General features: G+C 42.4%; 1 protein-coding gene across 1 annotated transcript in view; it reads right to left on the minus strand.

Annotated features, from left to right (window-relative positions):
* The window catches only part of NTPCR (nucleoside-triphosphatase, cancer-related), an 80455-nt gene that overhangs the window by 21329 nt on the left and 37454 nt on the right, over positions 1 to 21672 (minus strand). The window contains exon 3 of the mRNA XM_069769447.1: positions 7381 to 7480. Within this exon, the coding sequence (XP_069625548.1) occupies positions 7381 to 7480 (100 nt within the window). The remainder of the gene's footprint in view (positions 1 to 7380; positions 7481 to 21672) is intronic.

Below are 21672 nucleotides of genomic sequence, written 5' to 3' on the forward strand. Positions count from 1 at the left end.
GAAGGGAAGGAGCGCCATTTGACTTTTTGAATGAAAAATTATCTCCATCGTTAGCGGACACCATGTCGCATTTGGAGAGACCCTGTGTGCCTAAACATTGGAGCTCCCCCACAAGTGACCCCATTTTGGAAACTGGACCCCCCAAGGAACATATCTAGATGCCTAGTGAGCACTTTAAACCCTCAGGTGCTTCACAAATTGATCCGTAAAAATGAAAAAGTACTTTTTTTCACAAAAAAAAAATTTTCGCCTCAATTTTTTCATTTACACATGGGCAATAGGATAAAATGGATCCTAAAATTTGTTGAGCAATTTCTCCCGAGTACGCCGATACCTCATATGTGGGGGTAAACCACTGTTTGGGCACTCGGCAGGGCTCGGAAGGGAAGGCGCGCCTTTTGACTTTTTGAATGGAAAATTAGCTCCAATTGTTAGTGGACACCATGTCGCGTTTGGAGAGCCCCTGTGTGCCTAAACATTGGAGATCCCCCACAAATGACCCGATTTTGGAAACTAGACCCCCAAAGGAACTAATCTAGATGTGTGGTGAGCACTTTAAACCCTCAAGTGCTTCACAGAAGTTTATAACGCAGAGCCATGAAAATTAAAAAAAAAAATTATTTTCTCAAAAATGATTTTTAGCCCGCTATTTTTTATTTTCCCAAGGGTAACAGGAGAAATTTGACCCCAAAAGTTGTTGTCCAGTTTCTCCTGAGTACGGTGATACCCCATATGTGGGGGTAAACCACTGTTTAGGCACATGCTGGGGCTCGGAAGTGAAGTAGTGACGTTTTGAAATGCAGACTTTGATGGAATGCTCTGCGGGCGTCACGTTGCGTTTGCAGAGCCCCTGATGTGGCTAAACAGTAGAAACCCCCCACAAGTGACCCCATTTTGGAAACTAGACCCCGAAAGGAACTTATCTAGATGTGAGGTGAGCACTTTGAACCCCCAAGTGCTTCACAGAAGTTCATAACACAGAGCAGTGAAAATAATAAATACGTTTTCTTTCCTCAAAAATAATTATTTAGCCCAGATTTTTTTATTTTCCCAAGGGTTACAGGAGAAATTGGACCACAAAAGTTGTTGTCCAGTTTGTCCTGAGTACGCTGATACCCCATGTGTGGGGGTAAACCACTGTTTGGGCACACGTCGGGGCTCAGAAGGGAAGTAGTGACTTTTGAAATGCAGACTTTGATGGAATGGTCTGCGGGCGTCACGTTGCGTTTGCAGAGCCCCTGGTGTGCCTAAACAGTAGAAACCCCCCACAAATGACCCCATTTTGGAAACTAGACCCCCAAAGGAACTTATCTAGATATGTGGTGAGCACTTTCAACCCCCAAGTGCTTTACAGAAGTTTATAACACAGAGCCGTGAAAATAATAAATACGTTTTCTTTCCTCAAAAATAATTTTTTAGCCCAGAATTTTTTATTTTCCCAAGGGTTACAGGAGAAATTGGACCACAAAAGTTGTTGTCCAGTTTGTCCTGAGTACGCTGATACCCTATGTGTGGGGGTAAACCACTGTTTGGGCACACGTCGGGGCTCCTAAGGGAAGTAGTGACTTTTGAAATGCAGACTTTGATGGAATGCTCTGCGGGCGTCACGTTGCGTTTGCAGAGCCCCTGATGTGGCTAAACAGTAGAAACCCCCCACAAGTGACCCCATTTTGGAAACTAGACCCCGAAAGGAACTTATCTAGATGTGAGGTGAGCACTTTGAACCCCCAAGTGCTTCACAGAAGTTCATAACACAGAGCAGTGAAAATAATAAATACGTTTTCTTTCCTCAAAAATAATTATTTAGCCCAGATTTTTTTATTTTCCCAAGGGTTACAGGAGAAATTGGACCACAAAAGTTGTTGTCCAGTTTGTCCTGAGTACGCTGATACCCCATGTGTGGGGGTAAACCACTGTTTGGGCACACGTCGGGGCTCAGAAGGGAAGTAGTGACTTTTGAAATGCAGACTTTGATGGAATGGTCTGCGGGCGTCACGTTGCGTTTGCAGAGCCCCTGGTGTGCCTAAACAGTAGAAACCCCCCCACAAATGACCCCATTTTGGAAACTAGACCCCCAAAGGAACTTATCTAGATATGTGGTGAGCACTTTCAACCCCCAAGTGCTTTACAGAAGTTTATAACACAGAGCCGTGAAAATAATAAATACGTTTTCTTTCCTCAAAAATAATTTTTTAGCCCAGAATTTTTTATTTTCCCAAGGGTTACAAGAGAAATTGGACCACAAAAGTTGTTGTCCAGTTTGCCCTGAGTACGCTGATACCCCATGTGTGTTTGCAGAGCCCCTGGTGTGCCTAAACAGTAGAAACCCCCCACAAGTGACCCCATTTTAGAAACTAGACCCCGCAAGGAACTTATCTAGATATGTGGTGAGCACTTTGAACTCCCAAGTGTTTCACAGACGTTTACAACGCAGAGCCGTGAAAATAAAAAATAATTTTTCTTTCCTCAAAAATTATGTTTTAGCAAGCATTTTTTTATTTTCACAAGGGTAACAGGAGAAATTGGACCCCAGTAATTGTTGCGCAGTTTGTCCTGAGTATGCTGGTACCCCATATGTGGGGGTAAACCACTGTTTGGGCACACGTCGGGGCTCGGAAGGGAAGTAGTGACTTTTGAAATGCAGACTTTGATGGAATGGTCTGCGGGCGTCACGTTGCGTTTGCAGAGCCCCTGGTGTGCCTAAACAGTAGAAACCCCCCACAAATGACCCCATTTGACTTTATGAATACAACATTGGCTGGAATCAATGGTGGCGCCATGTTGCGTTTGGAGACCCCTGATGTGCCTAAACAGTGGAAACCCCTCAATTCTAACTCCAACACTAACCCCAACACACCCCTAACCCTAATCCCAACTGTAGCCATAACTGCGTTTTACCTGCGGATTTACCGTGGATTTCCAGTGTTTTTTGTGCGGATTTCACCTGTGGATTCCTATTGAGGAACAGGTGTAAAACGCTGCGGAATCCGCACAAAGAATTGACATGCTGCGGAAAATACAACGCAGCATTTCCGCGTGGTATTTTCCGCACCATGGGCACAGCGGATTTGGTTTTCCATATGTTTACATGGAACTGCAAACCTGATGGAACACTGCTGCGAATCCGCAGCGGCCAATCCGCTGCAGATCCGCAGCAAAATCCGCACCGTGTGCACATAGCCTAATTCTAAAGGTATGTGCACACGCTGCGGAAAACGCTGCAGATCCGCAGCAGTTTCCCATGAGTTTACAGTTCAATGTAAACCTATGGGAAACAAAAATCGCTGTACACATGCTGCGGAAAAACTGCACGGAAACGCAGCGGTTTACATTCCACAGCATGTCACTTCTTTCTGCGGATTCCGCAGCGGTTTTACAACTGCTCCAATAGAAAATCGCAGTTGTAAAACCGCAGTGAAATGCGCAGAAAAACCGCGGTAAATCCGCGATAAATCCACAGCGGTTTAGCACTGCGGATTTATAAAATCCGCAGAGGAACAGAATACGTGTGCACATACCGTAACCCTACCCTTAACCCTACCCCTAACCCTAGCCCTACCTCTAACCCTAACCCTACCCCTAACCCTACCCCTAACCCTATTCTAACCTTAGTGTAAAAAAAAAAAAAAATTCTTTATTTTTTTATTGTCCCTACCTATGGGGGTGACAAAGGGGGGGGGGGCGGGTCATTTACTATTTTTTTTTATTTTGATCACTGAGATATAACCTATCTCAGTGATCAAAACTCACTTTGGAACGAATCTGCCGGCCGGCAGATTCGGCGGGCGCACTGCACATGCGCCCGCCATTTTGGAAGATGGCGGCGCCCAGGAAAAAAGACGGACGGATCCCGGGAGGTAAGTATAAGGGGGGGGGGGGAGATCAGGGCACGGGGGGAGCGTCGGAGCACGGGGGGGGGGTGGATCGGAGCATGGGGGGTGGATCGGAATACGGGGGGGTGGATTGGAGCACGGGGTGGGGGATCGCTGTGCAGGGGGGTGGATCGGAGCACGGGGGGGGGGAATCGGAGCACGGGGGTGGGATCGCTGTGCGGGGGGGTGATCGGAGTGCTGGGGGGTTTGATTGGAGCACGGGGGTGTGATTGGAGCACGGGGGGAGCGGACAGGAGGACGGGGGAGCGGAGCACAGGACGGAGGGGAGCGGACCACAGATCGGGGGGCGGGGGAGGCGATCGGTGGGGTGGGGTGGGGGCACATCAGTGTTTCCAGCCATGGCCGATGATATTGCAGCATCGGCCATGGCTGGATTGTAATATTTCACCAGTTTTTTAGGTGAAATATTACAAATCGCTCTGATTGGCAGTTTCACTTTCAACAGCCAATCAGAGCGATCGTAGCCACGGGGGGGTGAAGCCACCCCCCCTGGGCTAAACTACCACTCCCCCTGTCCCTGCAGGCCAGGTGAAATTGGAGTTAACCCTTTCACCTGGCCTGTAGGGACGCGATCTTTCTGTGACACAGCATATGCGTCACAGGTCGGATTGGCACCGACTTTCATGACGCATACGCTGTGTCACAGGTCGGGAAGGGGTTAAGCCCCGAAGGTTGGTTTGCATGTTAATGACCGGGCCAATTTTTACAATTCTGACCACTGTCCCTTTATGAGGTTATAACTCTGGAACGCTTCAATGGATTCTGATGATTCTGACATTGTTTTCTCATGACATATTGTACTTCATGATAGTGGTAAAATTTCTTCGATAATTTTCCAACTTTGAATTTTTATGCCCTTAAATCACAGAGATATGTCACACAAAATACTTACCGTATATACTCGAGTATAAGCCGAGATTTTCAGCCCAAATTTTTGGGCTGAAAGTGCCCCTCTCAGCTTATATTCGAGTCACGGTCGGCGGTGGGGTCGGCGGGTGAGGGGGAGAGATGTCTGAGGCATACTTACCTGCTTCCGGGGCTCCTGGCGCTGTCCCTGCAGTCCCACGGTCTTCAGTGCTGCAGCTCTTCCCCTGTTCAGCGGTCACGTGGGACCGCTCATTAGAGAAATGAATATGGACTCCACTTCCATAGGGGTGGAGCGCCATATTCATTTCTCTAATGAGCGCTAACGGTGACCGCTGATAGGGGAAAGAGGCTGCGGCACCGAAGACCAGCTGTCCGGGAGAAGGAGCGGGACGCCGGGTGCAGGTAAGTATGTCATATTTACCTATCCCCGTTCCACACGCCGGGCGCCGCTCTATCTACCCGGCGTCTCTCTGCTCTGACTGTGCAGGTCACAGGGCACGATGACGCATATAGTGTGCGTGTCGCCCTCTGCCTGAACAGTCAGTGCGGAGAGACGCCGGGACGGGATGCTGAGGAGCTGCAAGCAAGAGAGGCGAGTATGGCATTTTTTTTTTATTGCAGCAGCCGCAGCATTATATATACCGGTAGCACAGCTGTCTATTGCACATCTATGGGGCAATAATGAATGGTGCAGAGCACTATATGGCACAGTTTTATATGGCACATCTATGGGGCAATAATGAACGGTGCAGAGCACTATATGGCAGAGCTTTCTATGGCACATCTATGGGGCAATAATGAACGGTGCAAAGCACTATATGGCAGAGCTTTCTATGGCACATCTATGGGACCATAATGAACGGTGCAGAGCACTATATGGCAGAGCTTTCTGTGGCACATCTATGGGGCAATAATGAACGGTGCAGACCACTATATGGCAGAGCTTTCTATGGCACATCTATGGGGCAATAATGAACGGTGCAGAGCACTATATGGCACAGCTTTCTATTGCACATCTATGGGGCAATAATGAACGGTGCAGAGCACTATATGGCACAGTTTTATATGGCACATCTATGGGGCAATAATGAACGGTGCAGAGCACTATATGGCAGAACTTTCTATGGCACATCTATGGGACCATAATGAACGGTGCAGAGCACTATATGGCAGAGCTTTCTATGGCACATCTAAGGGGCAATAATGAACGGTGCAGAGCACTATATGGCACAGCTTTATATGGCACATCTATGGGGCAATAATGAACAGTATGGAGCATTATATATGGCACAGCTTTATATGGAGCATCTATGGGGCAATAATGAACAATATGGAGCATTATATGTGGCACAGCTTTATACAGAGCATCTATGGGGCAATAATGAACGGTATGCAGCATTATATGTGGCACAGCTTTATATGGAGCATCTTATGGGGCAATAATGAACGGTATGGAGCATCTATTTTTATTTTTGAAATTCACCGGTAGCTGCTGCATTTCCTACCCTAGGCTTATACTCGAGTCAATAAGTTTTCCCAGTTTTTTGTGGCAAAATTAGGGGGGTCGGCTTATACTCGGGTCGGCTTATACTCAAGTATATACGGTAATAAGTAACATTTCCCACATGTCTACTTTACATCAGCACAATTTTGGAACCAAACTTTTTTTTTGTTAGGGAGTTATAAAGGTTAAAAGTTGACCAGCAATTTCTCATTTTTACTACACCATTTTTTTTTTAGGGACCACATCTCATTTGAAGTCATTTTGAGGGGTCTATATGATAGAAAATAACCAAGTGCGACACCATTCTAAAAACTGCACCCCTCAAGGTGCTCAAAACCACATTCAAGAAGTTTATTAACCCTTCAGGTGTTTCACATGCATTTTTGGAATGTTTAAATAAAAATGAACATTTAACTTTTTCACACAAAATTTACTTCAGCTCCAATTTGATTTATTTTACCAAGGGTAACAGAAGAAAATGGACCCCAAAAGTTGTTGTACAATTTGTCCTGAGTATGCCGATACCTCATATATGGGGGTAAACCCCTGTTTGGGCGCATGGGAGATATGCAGTCCAGCTGACTGCGCCTGTGCGGACGCCCTGCCTGTGAATCCCAGCCCCGCAGTGTCTTCTTACTTATTCATACTACGGGGCTGGGATTCACAGGCAGGGCGTCCGCACAGGCGCAGTCAGCTGGACTGCATATCAGGACAGACGGGCAGCGCTCACTGCGCCTGCCCAAGGCAGGAGAAAAGAGCGCAGACGCCGGCTCATTTCAGAACAGCAGTGAGGACGCGGCGCCTAGTGCCAAGAAGATTTGAGTGACGGCTGTGTGGCGTCTGCAGCAGGAGGGAAAGGCCTGTCTCCTTGACTGAAGAAAAGGTATTTAGGACAAATTACAAAACTGATTATTTTGGCAGTTACAGCACCCAGAACTAAAAGAGCCACCTTGTCAGAATGCAGCATTACTGCTGCACAAGGTGGCTCTTTTAGTTAAAAACGCCTGGGGGGGAGGGAGATGACAGGTTCCCTCTAAATTTTACAGTTCTTAGATTAAAAAATAACATTACACAAATTGCAATAGAATCCAAGATACCATACTTAAAATAACTTACAAGACGGTCCATAAGAGGAAGTACCAAATGCTCAAATGAACGGACATCCACGACATACTGCCCAACTCTGTGTAAACACCTCACATTACTTAATTCAACGCTGAAAGAATAAAATATAATGTAAATCATATGTAAATATTATTCAATAAAAAAGATAAATGCCTTTAAAAGAGGACCTGTAATCAAGATTAAAGTGTAAAATCTTTAGCAGATTTCTTAAATAACACTCTGACTCCCAGAGGGGCTCTGACAATTTATGACCAAAGTGACAACTGGAGAGTTCTTACAGAAGCCTCTGACTACTGTAAAGCCCCATCCCCAATTTATACTGTTTCTGCCACCTATGGACTACTCCTGGGAGGTTGTCCATGTTTTATAAAATAGAGTAGAGTAATTAAAAGATTTTAATAAGTTGGTATAAAACTCCCTCCTAGTTACATTCTGCCTTTCCTCTCAACTCTGACCGTTGTGGCAGAAGTAGCATATATACAGTAGAAGCACTATGGGACACATTTCGTAAAACTGTTGGAAAATACTCTAATTATGGACCAACGTTAATTTGCTCTTTTTCTCATATTTATGGATCTGATTTACATCGGACTCCAGAAATAGCTCTTTTTTTTTTTTTACTGGGTCCAATTAACAAGGCTTGTCACTTTATTACTGCTGCTAAATGGATTATTTTCCCAGGCATAGAAGTCTGACATTGCCCCCACTAGTCTAAAAAATAGATTTGGCACTACAAATTCAGAAACAAAAAACTTAGAGAATATTGGGTCATTTCATGTCAAGTGGACCAGTGGTCCCCACTCGACCTTCTCCGATTTTGCTGAAAATTTATAAGGACATACATATGTGTTTGAAAAGAGGTTCTGTAAATTTTTAGGGCCAGATCTCAAATACATTGGGCACTGTTGACCTTTCACTGGAGGTTCCACCAAGCCTGCGGCTTCAGCTAAGAGGATTTTGCAAACTTTGGCCCATAGCCATTAGAGTTCTATACTGGAAATGCTGAAATTTGGCATACTAGCTCAACTTTTGCTGCTAAACACAATAAAATTATTACCAGCTATGACAAAACAATATTTCGGCTGCAATTTTGTGTCAAAGTAGCTTAATAAACGAGTTGGCATAAAATTTATGACAAACTTTGCCCATATATAACTCAAGACCAAAAACCAATAGTAACTGGTGCTTTGCCGTGTACACCAAACATCTACATGACTTTGCATTGCTGCAATATCACGGTTAAAGCATATGTATTTGTGGAAATATTCACACCCACATATGATGAAAAACTTAAAAGACAAAACGAATTTTACCTATTTTTAGGTCAAATTTCTCAAAAAGGGTACCCCTAAAATATATTAATTCTGATATCATTAGAAAGAGCATATTTTTCTCTACAAGGATCATTGTTTTTTTTTTGGAGTCTCTCAGTTTAAGAAATGAAAAATGCCACTGAACATGGTGTTATTTATGCGCGTAATGCATCGATTTGGTGTTTGATTTTCATATTCTTATCACATGTTACAGAGTTGTATTGTTGCTCGCAATGTCTATTATAATCAAAAACCTATAATCCTTTTTATTTATGAAAAGTTATTGACTATTGTTACATTTTAATGCATATATTATTTATTTTTTAAACGATGGAGAATGAAATTGATGCTCTATTGGCCTTGCGAACAATTCGAAGTGCCGCCTTATGACATTCACCTATAGCAAGGATGAGTTGAAATTGTTTACAAGCTTTGGATTGGATGAAAAGAAATTGCTGCGTCGACGAGTGGGACTAAATTTTGACGAACATTCACAAATCTGTTTACACTATGAAGCTTCATTCTTGACCAAATATGAGCATTTGCAAAAATCGTGTTGCAATCCTTTTGGGAAGAAAAGTCATAACACCAAAAAGAATTTGCGAGCTATCAATTTGTTAGCAGCTGACCAGTTGAACGAATTTACAAAGAATGATGTGAAGCCTGGCCAGAAGATGTGTGCATCATGTCGAAAAGAATTTGCTAACAGGAAAAAATCAGCTGATCCAGTTTCCTCTGAATCAGATCCAGATGGAATGGAATGTTCTCCTGAAAGTCTAAATTCAAGCTTAACATCCATTGGCATCTCTCCTCTGAAATATCCACGGGTAAGCCAGCTGGATTCACTTGGATATGCAAGGAGAAAGATAAGCCAGGTACAAAATGAATTTTCTAGCAAGATTGCTTCAATTGGAGGGCTTGAGCCGAAAGACATGGAGCAAACAAAAACAGCACAGTGCAAAATGTGTCTGGATTACAATCACCTTTTGGCAGATTTGAAGCAAAAGCTGCAGGTGTCCAGTCGGGCAGAAAAGGTCCAAATCTTGACATTGGCACCTAAAAGTTGGTCCATTAAGGCTATATCAGACGAATTCAGTGTCTCTGAACGAATGGTCAAACAAGCTCGAAAGCTTAAATGTGAACATGGGATCTTAGCCTTACCTAGATTCAAGTGTGGCAAGAAAGTTTCTGAGGAAGTGAAGAAAAAGGTGCAGGCATTTTTTGAGGATGATGAATTCAGTCGAATGTGCCCTGGTAAAAAAGACTATGTATCAGTGTGAATAGCAGGAGAAAAAAAGCAGATGCAAAAGCGACTATTACTGAGCAATATGAGGGAAATGTTTGTTGCCTATCGGGATCGGAATGGCCCTGAAATTGAATTTTCCAAGTTTTGTGAGCTTCGGCCAAAGTGGTGCGTAACCGTTGGATCTGCTGGAACATATTCCGTTTGTGTGTGTACCATTCACCAAAATGTCAAACTAATGCTTGCAGCATGCCCAATCAATGATGACTACAAAGAGCTCATATGTAAAATGGTCTGTGGAATTGAATCCAAGGACTGTATGCTTGGCCATTGTGATAAGTGCCCGGGTCCTAAAGTTTTAAAAGAATTTCTAGTCAATGTGTTTGTCAACAGTGACCCTGAAGATATTATTGAGTTCAAACAATGGATTCACACTGATCGAGACATGCTTGATACCAAACAACTGTCTATAGAAGATTTCATTGAAGAATTGGTTTTGAAAATTTCTAAACTTTGTAGCCATCACTACATCGCCAAGCATCAAAGTTGCTATCTGAAATCGTTGAAGGAAAATCTGAGACCTGGAGAGCTTGTGATCCTTATGGACTTTGCTGAAAATTACTCATTTATTGTTCAAGATGCCATTCAAGGTTTCCACTGGGAAAATAGTCAAGCTACAGTACACCCATTTGTAATTTACTTCAAGGAGTTAAATGGTGAAGCTGCGCAGAACATCAGCTTGTGCATAATCAGTGATTGCTCACGACATGACACAGTTCAGTCCACACTTTCTTAACAGTAAGGCCGGCGTCACACTCAGCGTATAAAAATACGGACCGTAATCAGTGAGACGCATATATATATATATATATATATATATATATATATATAATATATATTAATATTTCATCCAGCGCGAGATAGCTTTAAAGCCGGTAATTCAATTGCCGGCTTTTGCTATCTCCTTCCCAAACCCGACATGATATGAGACATGGTTTACATACAGTAAACCATCTCATATCCCCATTTTTTTTTTTGCATATTCCACACTACTGTTAGTATTGGATTAATAATGGATAGGTGTCATAATTGACGCCTCTCCATTATTAATCTGGCTTAATGTCACCTTACAATAGCAAGGCGACATTAACCCTTCATTACCCCATATCCCACTGCTACATGGGAATGGGAAGAGAGTAGCCATGTGCCAGAATAGGCGCATCTTCCAGATGTGCCTTTTTTAGCCAGGGGGGGGGGGCAATAACCGTGGACCCTCTCCAGGCTATTAATATCTGCCCTCAGTCACTGGCTTTACTACTCTGGTGGAGAAAATTGCGTGGGAGCCCACGCCAATTTTTTCCCCCATTTAACCCTTTATTTTAATAGCTAGACAGCCCAAATTTTGCACATACACACTACTAACATTAGTAGTGTGGAATATGCAAAAAAAAAATGGGGATATGAGATGGTTTACTGTACGTAAACCAGGTCTCATATCATGTCGGGTTTAGGAAGGAGATAGCAAAAGCCGGCAATTGAATTACCGGCTTTAAAGCTATCTAGCGCTGTATTAAATATTAATATATATACATATATGTGTCTCAATGATATATATATATATACCTCAATATAGAACAACAAAAGGAAAGAGGAGCAGCACAGCTCACCACACAGAGAAAATCAATATTGGTACGTGGGAGATATATGGCAGTCTGAGAAAGAAAGGAGGTGTTATTTGCGCGAAGAAAGTCCATTCAAAATCCAAAATAACAAGAAATGCAAATGCACTCACTAACTGCAGTTGAAGGTGTTTTTTTCTCTCTAACACCGCTGCGTATTTCTCGCAAGTCACACTGCTGGTCCGTGTGTAATCCGTATTTTTCTGGCCCACATAGACTTTCATTAGCGTATTTTTTGCGCAATACGGTGACAAACGCAGCATGCTGCGATTTTCGACGGCCGTAGACCGTATAATACGGATCAGTAAAATACGGATGATAGGAGCTGGGGCATAGAGAATCATTGTACCGTATGCAATCCGTATTTTCAGCACCTCTCTTACATCCGTAAAACACGGTAGTGTGACACCGGCCTAATTGTGGAGTATCTCAAGACTCTCATCTATGGGATTCGTCATATCCACTACTTCAGCGATGGATCTGCAGCCCAGTACAAAAATTTTAAAATTTTTCTCAACTTGTGGCACCACAATGTTGATTTCAATATCAGCGCTGAATGGAATTTTTTTGGTACCAGTTATGGAAAGTCGCCCTGTGATGGGATTTGAGGGACAGCAAAGAGGTTGGCAGCAGTGCCAGTCTTCAACGCCCAACTGAAAACCAAATACTGACCCCGGTGGATTTATTCAACTTTTGCAATGAGCAACTGCATGGAATCAAGTTTTTTTTTGTTCCAAAAGAAAAAATTGACGAAATACAGGTAGTTCAAGAGGAAAGGTTCAAAGATGGACATACAATTGCTGGAACAAGAGAAAATCACCAGTTTGTGCCAATTGATGACAAAAAGATTCGCATTTCAAGGGCGTCCAATGACCCATCATCTTTCATTGCCCATGTAGATAGATCTGTCAGATCAGAAATACCTTTTGTGCCAATTGCAAACCTCCAGCCAGGGCAATACATTGCTTGCATTTACGATAGGAACTGGTGGATTGGAAATATTTCTGAAATTTCAGTCGACGAGCATGATGCATTAATAAGTTTTATGCATCCTCATGGACCAGCTAGCTTCTTTCACTGGCCTGTGAGAAATGATACATGCTGGATTCCCGAGCAGTCAATCATTGCAATAATTCCAGCACCAGCTGCAACAGCAATGGGCCGACAATACATCTTCTCTGAACCGATTATGTTGCAAATTCAGCAACAATTCCAGACCACTTAGACTGAACATTATGGCTTCGGAACCAACAAAATACACCCAATATTAGGCTTGGGATCCTAGGCAAGGACACCCACCCTCAGGCTTCGGAACCTGCGATAAAGAGACCGCCCGAGGCTCGCCTTGCACGGCTATTGGCCATGGCTCCTAGGCGATGGGGCTGCCAATTCTTGAAACACAGCATTATTACAATACTTAATAGGATTATAATACCAATTCTTAGGGAATTGGTTGTGGTATAACCACCATGGACCATGGTTTGAATAGTGCAATTACCATTCATTGCGTATTAATAAATAACACCATGTTCAGTGGCATTTTTCATTTCTTAAACTGAGAGACATTAAAAAAACAACAACAATGATCCTTGTAGAGAAAAATGTGCTCTTTCTAATGATATCAGAATGAATATATTTTAGGGGTACCCTTTTTGAGAAATTTGACCTAAAAATAGGTATAATTCGTTTTCTTTACGTTTTTCATCATATGTGGGTGTGAATATTTCCACAAATACATATGCTTTGACCGTGATATTGCAGCAATGCAAAGTCATGTAGATGTTTGGTGTACACGGCAAAGCACCAGTTACTATTGGTTTTTGGTCTTGAGTTATATATGGGCAAAGTTTGGCATAAATTTTATGCGAAGCGTTTTTCAAGCTACTTTGACACAAAATTGCGGCCGAAATATTGTTTTGTCATAGCCGGTAATAATTTTATTGTGTTTAGCAGCAAAAGTTGAGCTAGTATGCCAAATTTCAGCATCATAGCCAGTATAGAACTCTAATGGCTATGTGCCAAAGATTGCAAAATCCTCTTAGCTGAAGCCGCAGGCTTGGTGGAACCTCCAGTGAAAGGTCAACAGTGCTCAATGTATTTGAGATCTGGCCCTAAAAATTAACAGAACCTCTTTTCAAACATACATTTACGTCCTTATAAATTTTCAGCAAAATCGGAGGTCGAGTAGGGACGATTTTTAAAACTGGTCCACTTGATGTGGAATGACCCTATTTTATTAACACAGGTACATCCACTGTATGAAAACGTTGACGTTTGGGCCAAAACCAGGCCTTCATCAGAAATTATCTTCAGCTCTTGGAAACGACAAAAACAGGTCAGGTACATCTGAGCAGTGGAGTCTTTGTATGATAAATCAAGGCACTGGGGTCAATGCAGTCCAGTGCAGGAGATAAAGCGCCTTGACTTATCGTACAAAGACTCCACTGCTCAGTTGCACCTGACCTGTTTGTGTTGTCTCCAAGAGCTGAAGATAATTTCTGATGAAGGCCTGGTTTTGGCCGAAATGTCAACGTTTTCATACCGTGGATGTACCTGTGTTAATAAAACATTCTCTAAGTTTTTTGCATCTGAATTTGGAAGTGCCAAATCTATTTTTTAGACTATTTTGCAGTAGTATCCTATTCGTGCACTCTTAAAGAGTGGAGTGCCGCACAGCCTTTTTGATACGCGATTGCCTCCACTAGGTTAGTTGGGGGGATAAGTCTGATTTATAGACTAGAAGCTATGATAGCTTACGGTCCACTAAGTACTCTGATAGGGTTGTCAAGTGGTGGCCTTTGATAAAAGTCTGCGGATCTCCACATGATTGTGTTTGGTTAGATTCTGGCACCCTTCAATCAGGGGGTAGAAAAATATTCTCTCCTACAGCACATACAGTTAGTCCAGAAATATTTTGACAGTAACACAAGTTTTGGCATTTTAGCTGTTTACCAAAACATATTCATGATACAGTTATATAATCAATGTGGGCTTAAAGGCTCTCGGCTTTCATTTGAGGGTATTCATCCTAAGTGAAGAAAGGGTTTAGGAATTACAGCTCTTTAATATGTAACGGCCTCTTTTTAAAGGGACCAAAAAATAATTTGACAGTTATCTCAAAAGCTTTTTAATGGGCTGCCGTCATTAATTCATTATCAATTAAGCAGGTAAAAAGTCCGGCGCTGATTCCATGTGTGGCATTGTGATTCCATATGGCACTGTGGCAGCTGTTGCTGTGGACCCACAAAATGTGGTCAAACGAGCTCTCAATGGAAGATAAACAGACATCATTAGGTTGAAAAAAAAAATCCATCAGAGATCGCAGAAATGTTAGGAGTGGCCAAATCAATAGTTTGGTACATTCTGCAAAACAAAGAAAATGTGCACTGGTGAGCAAAGACCTGTATGTCCATAGAAGACAACAGTGGTGAATGATCACAAAATCCTTTCCATGGTGAATGCAAAGGATAACATCAGTGGGAGTCACACAGATCCCACCGCTGCCACCAGTTTGTCAGGTATCATGGGTATGGAAAGTATTCAGACCCCTTTAAACTTTTCACACTTTGTTTCATTGCAAACATTTAATAAAATTCAAAAAGGTTTTTTTTTTTCAAATTAATGTACACTCTGCACCCCATCTTGACTGAAAAAAAACAGAAATGAGGAAGTTTTTGCAAATTTAATAAAAAAGAAAAATTTAAATATCACGTGGTCATAAGTATTCAGACCCTTTGCTCAGACACTCATATTAAGTCACATGCTGTCCATTTCCTTGTGTTCCTCCTTGAGATGGTTCTGCTTCTGCATTGGTGGCCATCTGTGTTTAGTTAAACTAAGAGGACTTGATTTGGCACACACCTGTCAATATAAGAACTGCCAGTTCACAGTGTATGTCAGACCAAATAAGAATCATGAGGTCAAAGTAACTGGCCAAGGAGCTCAGAGACAGAATTGTGGCAAGGCACAGATCTGGCCAAGGTTACCACAGAATTTCTGCAGTACTCAAGGTTCCTAAGAGCACAGTAGCTGCCATAATCCTTAAATGGAAGAAGTTTGGGACCACCAGAAGTCTTCCTAGACCTGGCCATCCAGCAAAACTGAGCAATTGTGGGAGAAGAGCCTTGGTGAGAGGTAAAGAAGAACGCCAAGATCATTGTGGCTGAGCTCCAGAGATGCAGTAAGGAGATGGGAAAAAACTCCACAAAGTCAACTATCACTGCAGCCCTTCACCAGTGGGACCTTTATGGCAGAGTTTCCCAATGGAAGTCTCTCCTCAGTGCAAGACATATGAAAGCCCACATAGAGTTTGCTAAAAAACACATGAAGGACTCCCAGACTATGAGAAATAATATTCTCTGGTCTGATGAGATGAAGATAGACTTTTTTGGTAATAATTATAAAGTGGTATGTGTGGAGAAAACCAGGCACTGCTCATCACCTGCCCAATACAACCCCAAAAGTGAAACATGGTGGTGGCAGCATCATGCTTTGAGGGTGTTTTTCAGCTGCAGGGACAGGACGACTGGTTGTCATTGAAGGAAACATGAATGTGGCCCAGTACAGAGATATCCTGGATGAAAACCTCTTCCAGAGTGCTCTGGACCTCAGACTTGGCCGAAGGTTCACCTTCCAACAAGACAATGACCTAAGCACACAGCTAAAATAACAAAGGAGTGGCTTCAGAACAATTCTGTGACCATTCTGGACTGGCCCAGCCAGAGCCCTGACCTAAACCCAATTGAGCATCTCAGGAGAGACCTGAAAATGGCTGTCCACCAACATTCACAACCCAATCTGACGGAACTGGAGAGAATCTGCAAGGAAGAAAGTCAGAGGATCCCTAAATCCAGGTGTGAAAAACTTGTTGCATCATTTCCAAGAAGTCCCGTGCTGTTGTAGCTCAAAAGGGTGCTTCTACTCAATACTGAGCAAAGGGTCTGGGTACTTATGACCATGTGATATTTCAGTTTTTCTTTTTTTTTCAAATGTTCAAAAATTACTTTTCTGTTTTTTTTTCAGTCAAAGATGGGGTGCAGAGTGTACGTTAATGAGAAAAAATTAACTTTTTTGAATTTACCAAATGGCTGCAATGAAACAAAGAGTGAAAAATTTAAAAGGGGTCTGAATACTTTCTGTACCCACTGTACACACAACTCCGATGCCTCCAGTCATCAGGGCAATTATGCAATCGACTGATGAGTGATGGACGAGGAAGCAGCTGCTTCCACTACTAGGCCGGTTATTGGGGAACTAAGTATGAGTATGGTATATACACACCCAATTCAAACTAATTAAGTATATATATATATATGTATATATATATATATATATATATATATACACACAAATACATACATACAATGCAGAATAAAAGTAAGTGTAGTCTGGGGCAAGCTATTTGTCCAGGGCAGATTTAGGAAAACCTGCCATGGGCTTTTATTTTTTAACCGGACTACAGGAAGGTAGCGGGGCGGTCCTTCTCCTCCCCTGGCCGGGTTTTACATGTGGCCTGTGGCCACAGGTTGATTGTTATAACCTCTGCAACAGAGGGTTGGGAGTTGTCACGATAATGTAAAAATGTAATAGTGTAAGATTAGTTCTAGAAGGTACATGGCACATACACACACTGCAGCTTTGACCTCCCTTTCTCCCCCTCTGCATTCACTTATATAACAAACAAAGTCCTATGGCGGATAATCTGCGCAATTTGATACCAATGTGTGAGCAGTTTTATGGCCTAGCGCAAACTACTCATTCCCTCCTCCCATCTAATACCAGCCAAAACTGGTTTGGAAGCCCTGAGTTTCTTTGTTCTATTAAAGTTATATATAGCAGCACCGATTTGGGCTAGACGGATAAGAATTATATATTCCGGATGTCCAACGGTAGATCTATCACCCACTGAAAGCGCGAGCAGCTAAACGCAAAGTGCGGATTTCTCAGTAAGCGGTTCAGGTAATTGCTTCGTATTTACACTTAAAACAATGCCCCTGACATGGGGAACATCATGAGCATGGTGTTGTACTTATGCGAGGTTCACACAGCAAGTTATGCATAAAAACAGTTCCCATAGCTGTAAGAGGAGGTTTCAGCTTCTAAGTGATGTCACCACAGGGGGAGTGCCTGAGTTTGGGGCTAAGAATATCTTAGTGAGACAGCATTTCAGCAGCGTCTTGTGTCCGGGGTCTAGCTACTCTCTACATATGTGCTATGTATCTAGATGTTTTTATCCTCCTAAGCCACAGCCAGCCAAAATGATACCATGACATAATGATCTGTAAGTGTTCTATTCAATTTTAATTTTTTTTTATTTGTAATTGCAATGTACATATGAATTAGTAACATAGTAACATAGTTAGTAAGGCCGAAAAAAGACATTTGTCCATCCAGTTCAGCCTATATTCCATCATAATAAATAAATACCCAGATCTACGTCCTTCTACAGAACCTAATAATTGTATGATACAATATTGTTCTGCTCCAGGAAGACATCCAGGCCTCTCTTGAACCCCTCGACTGAGTTCGCCATCACCACCTCCTCAGGCAAGCAATTCCAGATTCTCACTGCCCTAACAGTAAAGAATCCTCTTCTATGTTGGTGGAAAAACCTTCTCTCCTCCAGACGCAAAGAATGCCCCCTTGTGCCCGTCACCTTCCTTGGTATAAACAGATCCTCAGCGAGATATTTGTATTGTCCCCTTATATACTTATACATGGTTATTAGATCGCCCCTCAGTCGTCTTTTTTCTAGACTAAATAATCCTAATTTCGCTAATCTATCTGGGTATTGTAGTTCTCCCATCCCCTTTATTAATTTTGTTGCCCTCCTTTGTACTCTCTCTAGTTCCATTATATCCTTCCTGAGCACCGGTGCCCAAAACTGGACACAGTACTCCATGTGCGGTCTAACTAGGGATTTGTACAGAGGCAGTATAATGCTCTCATCATGTGTATCCAGACCTCTTTTAATGCACCCCATGATCCTGTTTGCCTTGGCAGCTGCTGCCTGGCACTGGCTGCTCCAGGTAAGTTTATCATTAACTAGGATCCCCAAGTCCTTCTCCCTGTCAGATTTACCCAGTGGTTTCCCGTTCAGTGTGTAATGGTGATATTGATTCCCTCTTCCCATGTGTATAACCTTACATTTATCATTGTTAAACCTCATCTGCCACCTTTCAGCCCAAGTTTCCAACTTATCCAGATCCATCTGTAGCAGAATACTATCTTCTCTTGTATTAACTGCTTTACATAGTTTTGTATCATCTGCAAATATCGATATTTTACTGTGTAAACCTTCTACCAGATCATTAATGAATATGTTGAAGAGAACAGGTCCCAATACTGACCCCTGCGGTACCCCACTGGTCACAGCGACCCAGTTAGAGACTATACCATTTATAACCACCCTCTGCTTTCTATCACTAAGCCAGTTACTAACCCATTTACACACATTTTCCCCCAGACCAAGCATTCTCATTTTGTGTACCAACCTCTTGTGCGGCACGGTATCAAACGCTTTGGAAAAATCGAGATATACCACGTCCAATGACTCACCGTGGTCCAGCCTATAGCTTACCGCTTCATAAAAACTGATTAGATTGGTTTGACAGGAGCGATTTCTCATAAACCCATGCTGATATGGAGTTAAACAGTTATTCTCATTGAGATAATCCAGAATAACATCCCTCAGAAACCCTTCAAATATTTTACCAACAATAGAGGTTAGACTTACTGGCCTATAATTTCCAGGTTCACTTTTAGAGCCCTTTTTGAATATTGGCACCACATTTGCTATGCGCCAGTCCTGCGGAACAGACCCTGTCGCTATAGAGTCACTAAAAATAAGAAATAATGGTTTATCTATTACATTACTTAGTTCTCTTAGTACTCATGGGTGTATGCCATCCGGACCCGGAGATTTATCTATTTTAATCTTATTTAGCCGGTTTTGCACCTCTTCTTGGGTTAGATTGGTGACCCTTAATATAGGGTTTTCATTGTTTCTTGGGATTTCACCTAGCATTTCATTTTCCACCGTGAATACCGTGGAGAAGAAGGTGTTTAATATGTTAGCTTTTTCCTCGTCATCTACAACCATTCTTTCCTCACTATTTTTTAAGGGGCCTACATTTTCAGTTTTTATTCTTTTACTATTGATATAGTTGAAGAACAGTTTGGGATTAGTTTTACTCTCCTTAGCAATGTGCTTCTCTGTTTCCTTTTTGGCAGCTTTAATTAGTTTTTTAGATAAAGTATTTTTCTCCCTATAGTTTTTTAGAGCTTCAATGGTGCCATCCTGCTTTAGTAGTGCAAATGCTTTCTTTTTACTGTTAATTGCCTGTCTTACTTCTTTGTTTAGCCACATTGGGTTTTTCCTATTTCTAGTCCTTTTATTCCCACAAGGTATAAACCGCTTACACTGCCTATTTAGGATGTTCTTAAACATTTCCCATTTATTATCTGTATTCTCATTTCTGAGGATATTGTCCCAGTCTACCAGATTAAGGGCATCTCTAAGCTGGTCAAACTTTGCCTTCCTAAAGTTCAATGTTTTTGTGACTCCCTGACAAGTCCCCCTAGTGAAAGACAGGTGAAACTGCACAATATTGTGGTCGCTATTTCCTAAATGCCCAACCACCTGCAGATTTGTTATTCTGTCAGGTCTATTAGATAGTATTAGGTCTAAAAGTGCTGCTCCTCTGGTTGGATTCTGCACCAATTGTGAAAGATAATTTTTCTTGGTTATTAGCAGAAACCTGTTGCCTTTATGGGTTTCACAGGTTTCTGTTTCCCAGTTAATATCCGGGTAGTTAAAGTCCCCCATAACCAGGACCTCATTATGGGTTGCAGCTTCATCTATCTGCTTTAGAAGTAGACTTTCCATGCTTTCTGTTATATTTGGGGGTTTGTAACAGACCCCAATGAGAATTTTGTTACCATTTTTCCCTCCATGAATTTCAACCCATATGGACTCGACATCCTCATTCCCTTCGCTAATATCCTCCCTTAAAGTGGACTTTAGACAAGACTTTACATAGAGACAAACCCCTCCTCCTCTCCGATTTTTACGATCCTTTCTAAACAGACTGTAACCCTGTAAGTTAACTGCCCAGTCATAGCTTTCATCTAACCTTGTCTCGGTTATTCCCACTATGTCAAAGTTACCTGTAGATATTTCTGCTTCTAGTTCTTCCATCTTGTTTGTCAGGCTTCTGGCGTTTGCGAGCATGCAGTTTAGAGGATTTTGTTTTGTTCCAATCTCCTCACTGTGGATTGTTTTAGAAATGTTCTTACCTCCCTTCTGAGTATGTTTTCCTGGGTCGTCTTTGTTTGAGTCTAATGTTTTTCTTCCCGTCCCCTCTTCTTCTAGTTTAACGCCAATAAGAATTGTCTTCTTTATAATATCTTTTATACTTTGTAAACACTGACTACCTTTTTATGGAGCAAAATATATGATTTACTAGTCTGTCTTTCCCTGATCTATAAACGAACTGTTGCTTCCTCTGAAGTGAATTATGCTACTGATTTGGGTTGGCTCCGGAACCGTTAATCCTTTGGAAATTGGAGATGGTGGCAGCAAACTTTGTTCTGTGCGTTTGGGAATCTTTGTAGTGACGGTGGCGTTGATAATTATTGTTCCCGCCTGTGTGGGAGTAGTTATATCTCCCTCGCTGCAGCGTGCCCAATAGCCAGTACATAGCAGGCAGCCTTTCTGGTGACTAATTACCCTAGGTGCAGTACCTAATCTCACCTGAGGGTGAAGGGGGCGCCAGAGAGCTGCAAGTTCCAAACCGGAACTGGGAAGTGGGATATAGATAAATCCCCTTCAGAAGGAACCAGGGGCAACCAAACCACCCCGGTTCGTGACAAATTGGTGTGAATAGTGGGGACGATAAAGACATCCTCCCCGGGATTCCTGACATATGGTTGGGATCCGTGGCATATTGTTGGCAGCACGGTGTGAACCGTGACAGGCTCTGCAAAAGCTCAGCCTATATGAAGAAACACAGCACCAAGCAGAGCTAATTCCTGGCACCCCGCAGCA

Source organism: Ranitomeya imitator, chromosome 5, assembly GCF_032444005.1.
Source record: "Ranitomeya imitator isolate aRanImi1 chromosome 5, aRanImi1.pri, whole genome shotgun sequence".
Classification (NCBI taxonomy): domain Eukaryota; kingdom Metazoa; phylum Chordata; class Amphibia; order Anura; family Dendrobatidae; genus Ranitomeya; species Ranitomeya imitator.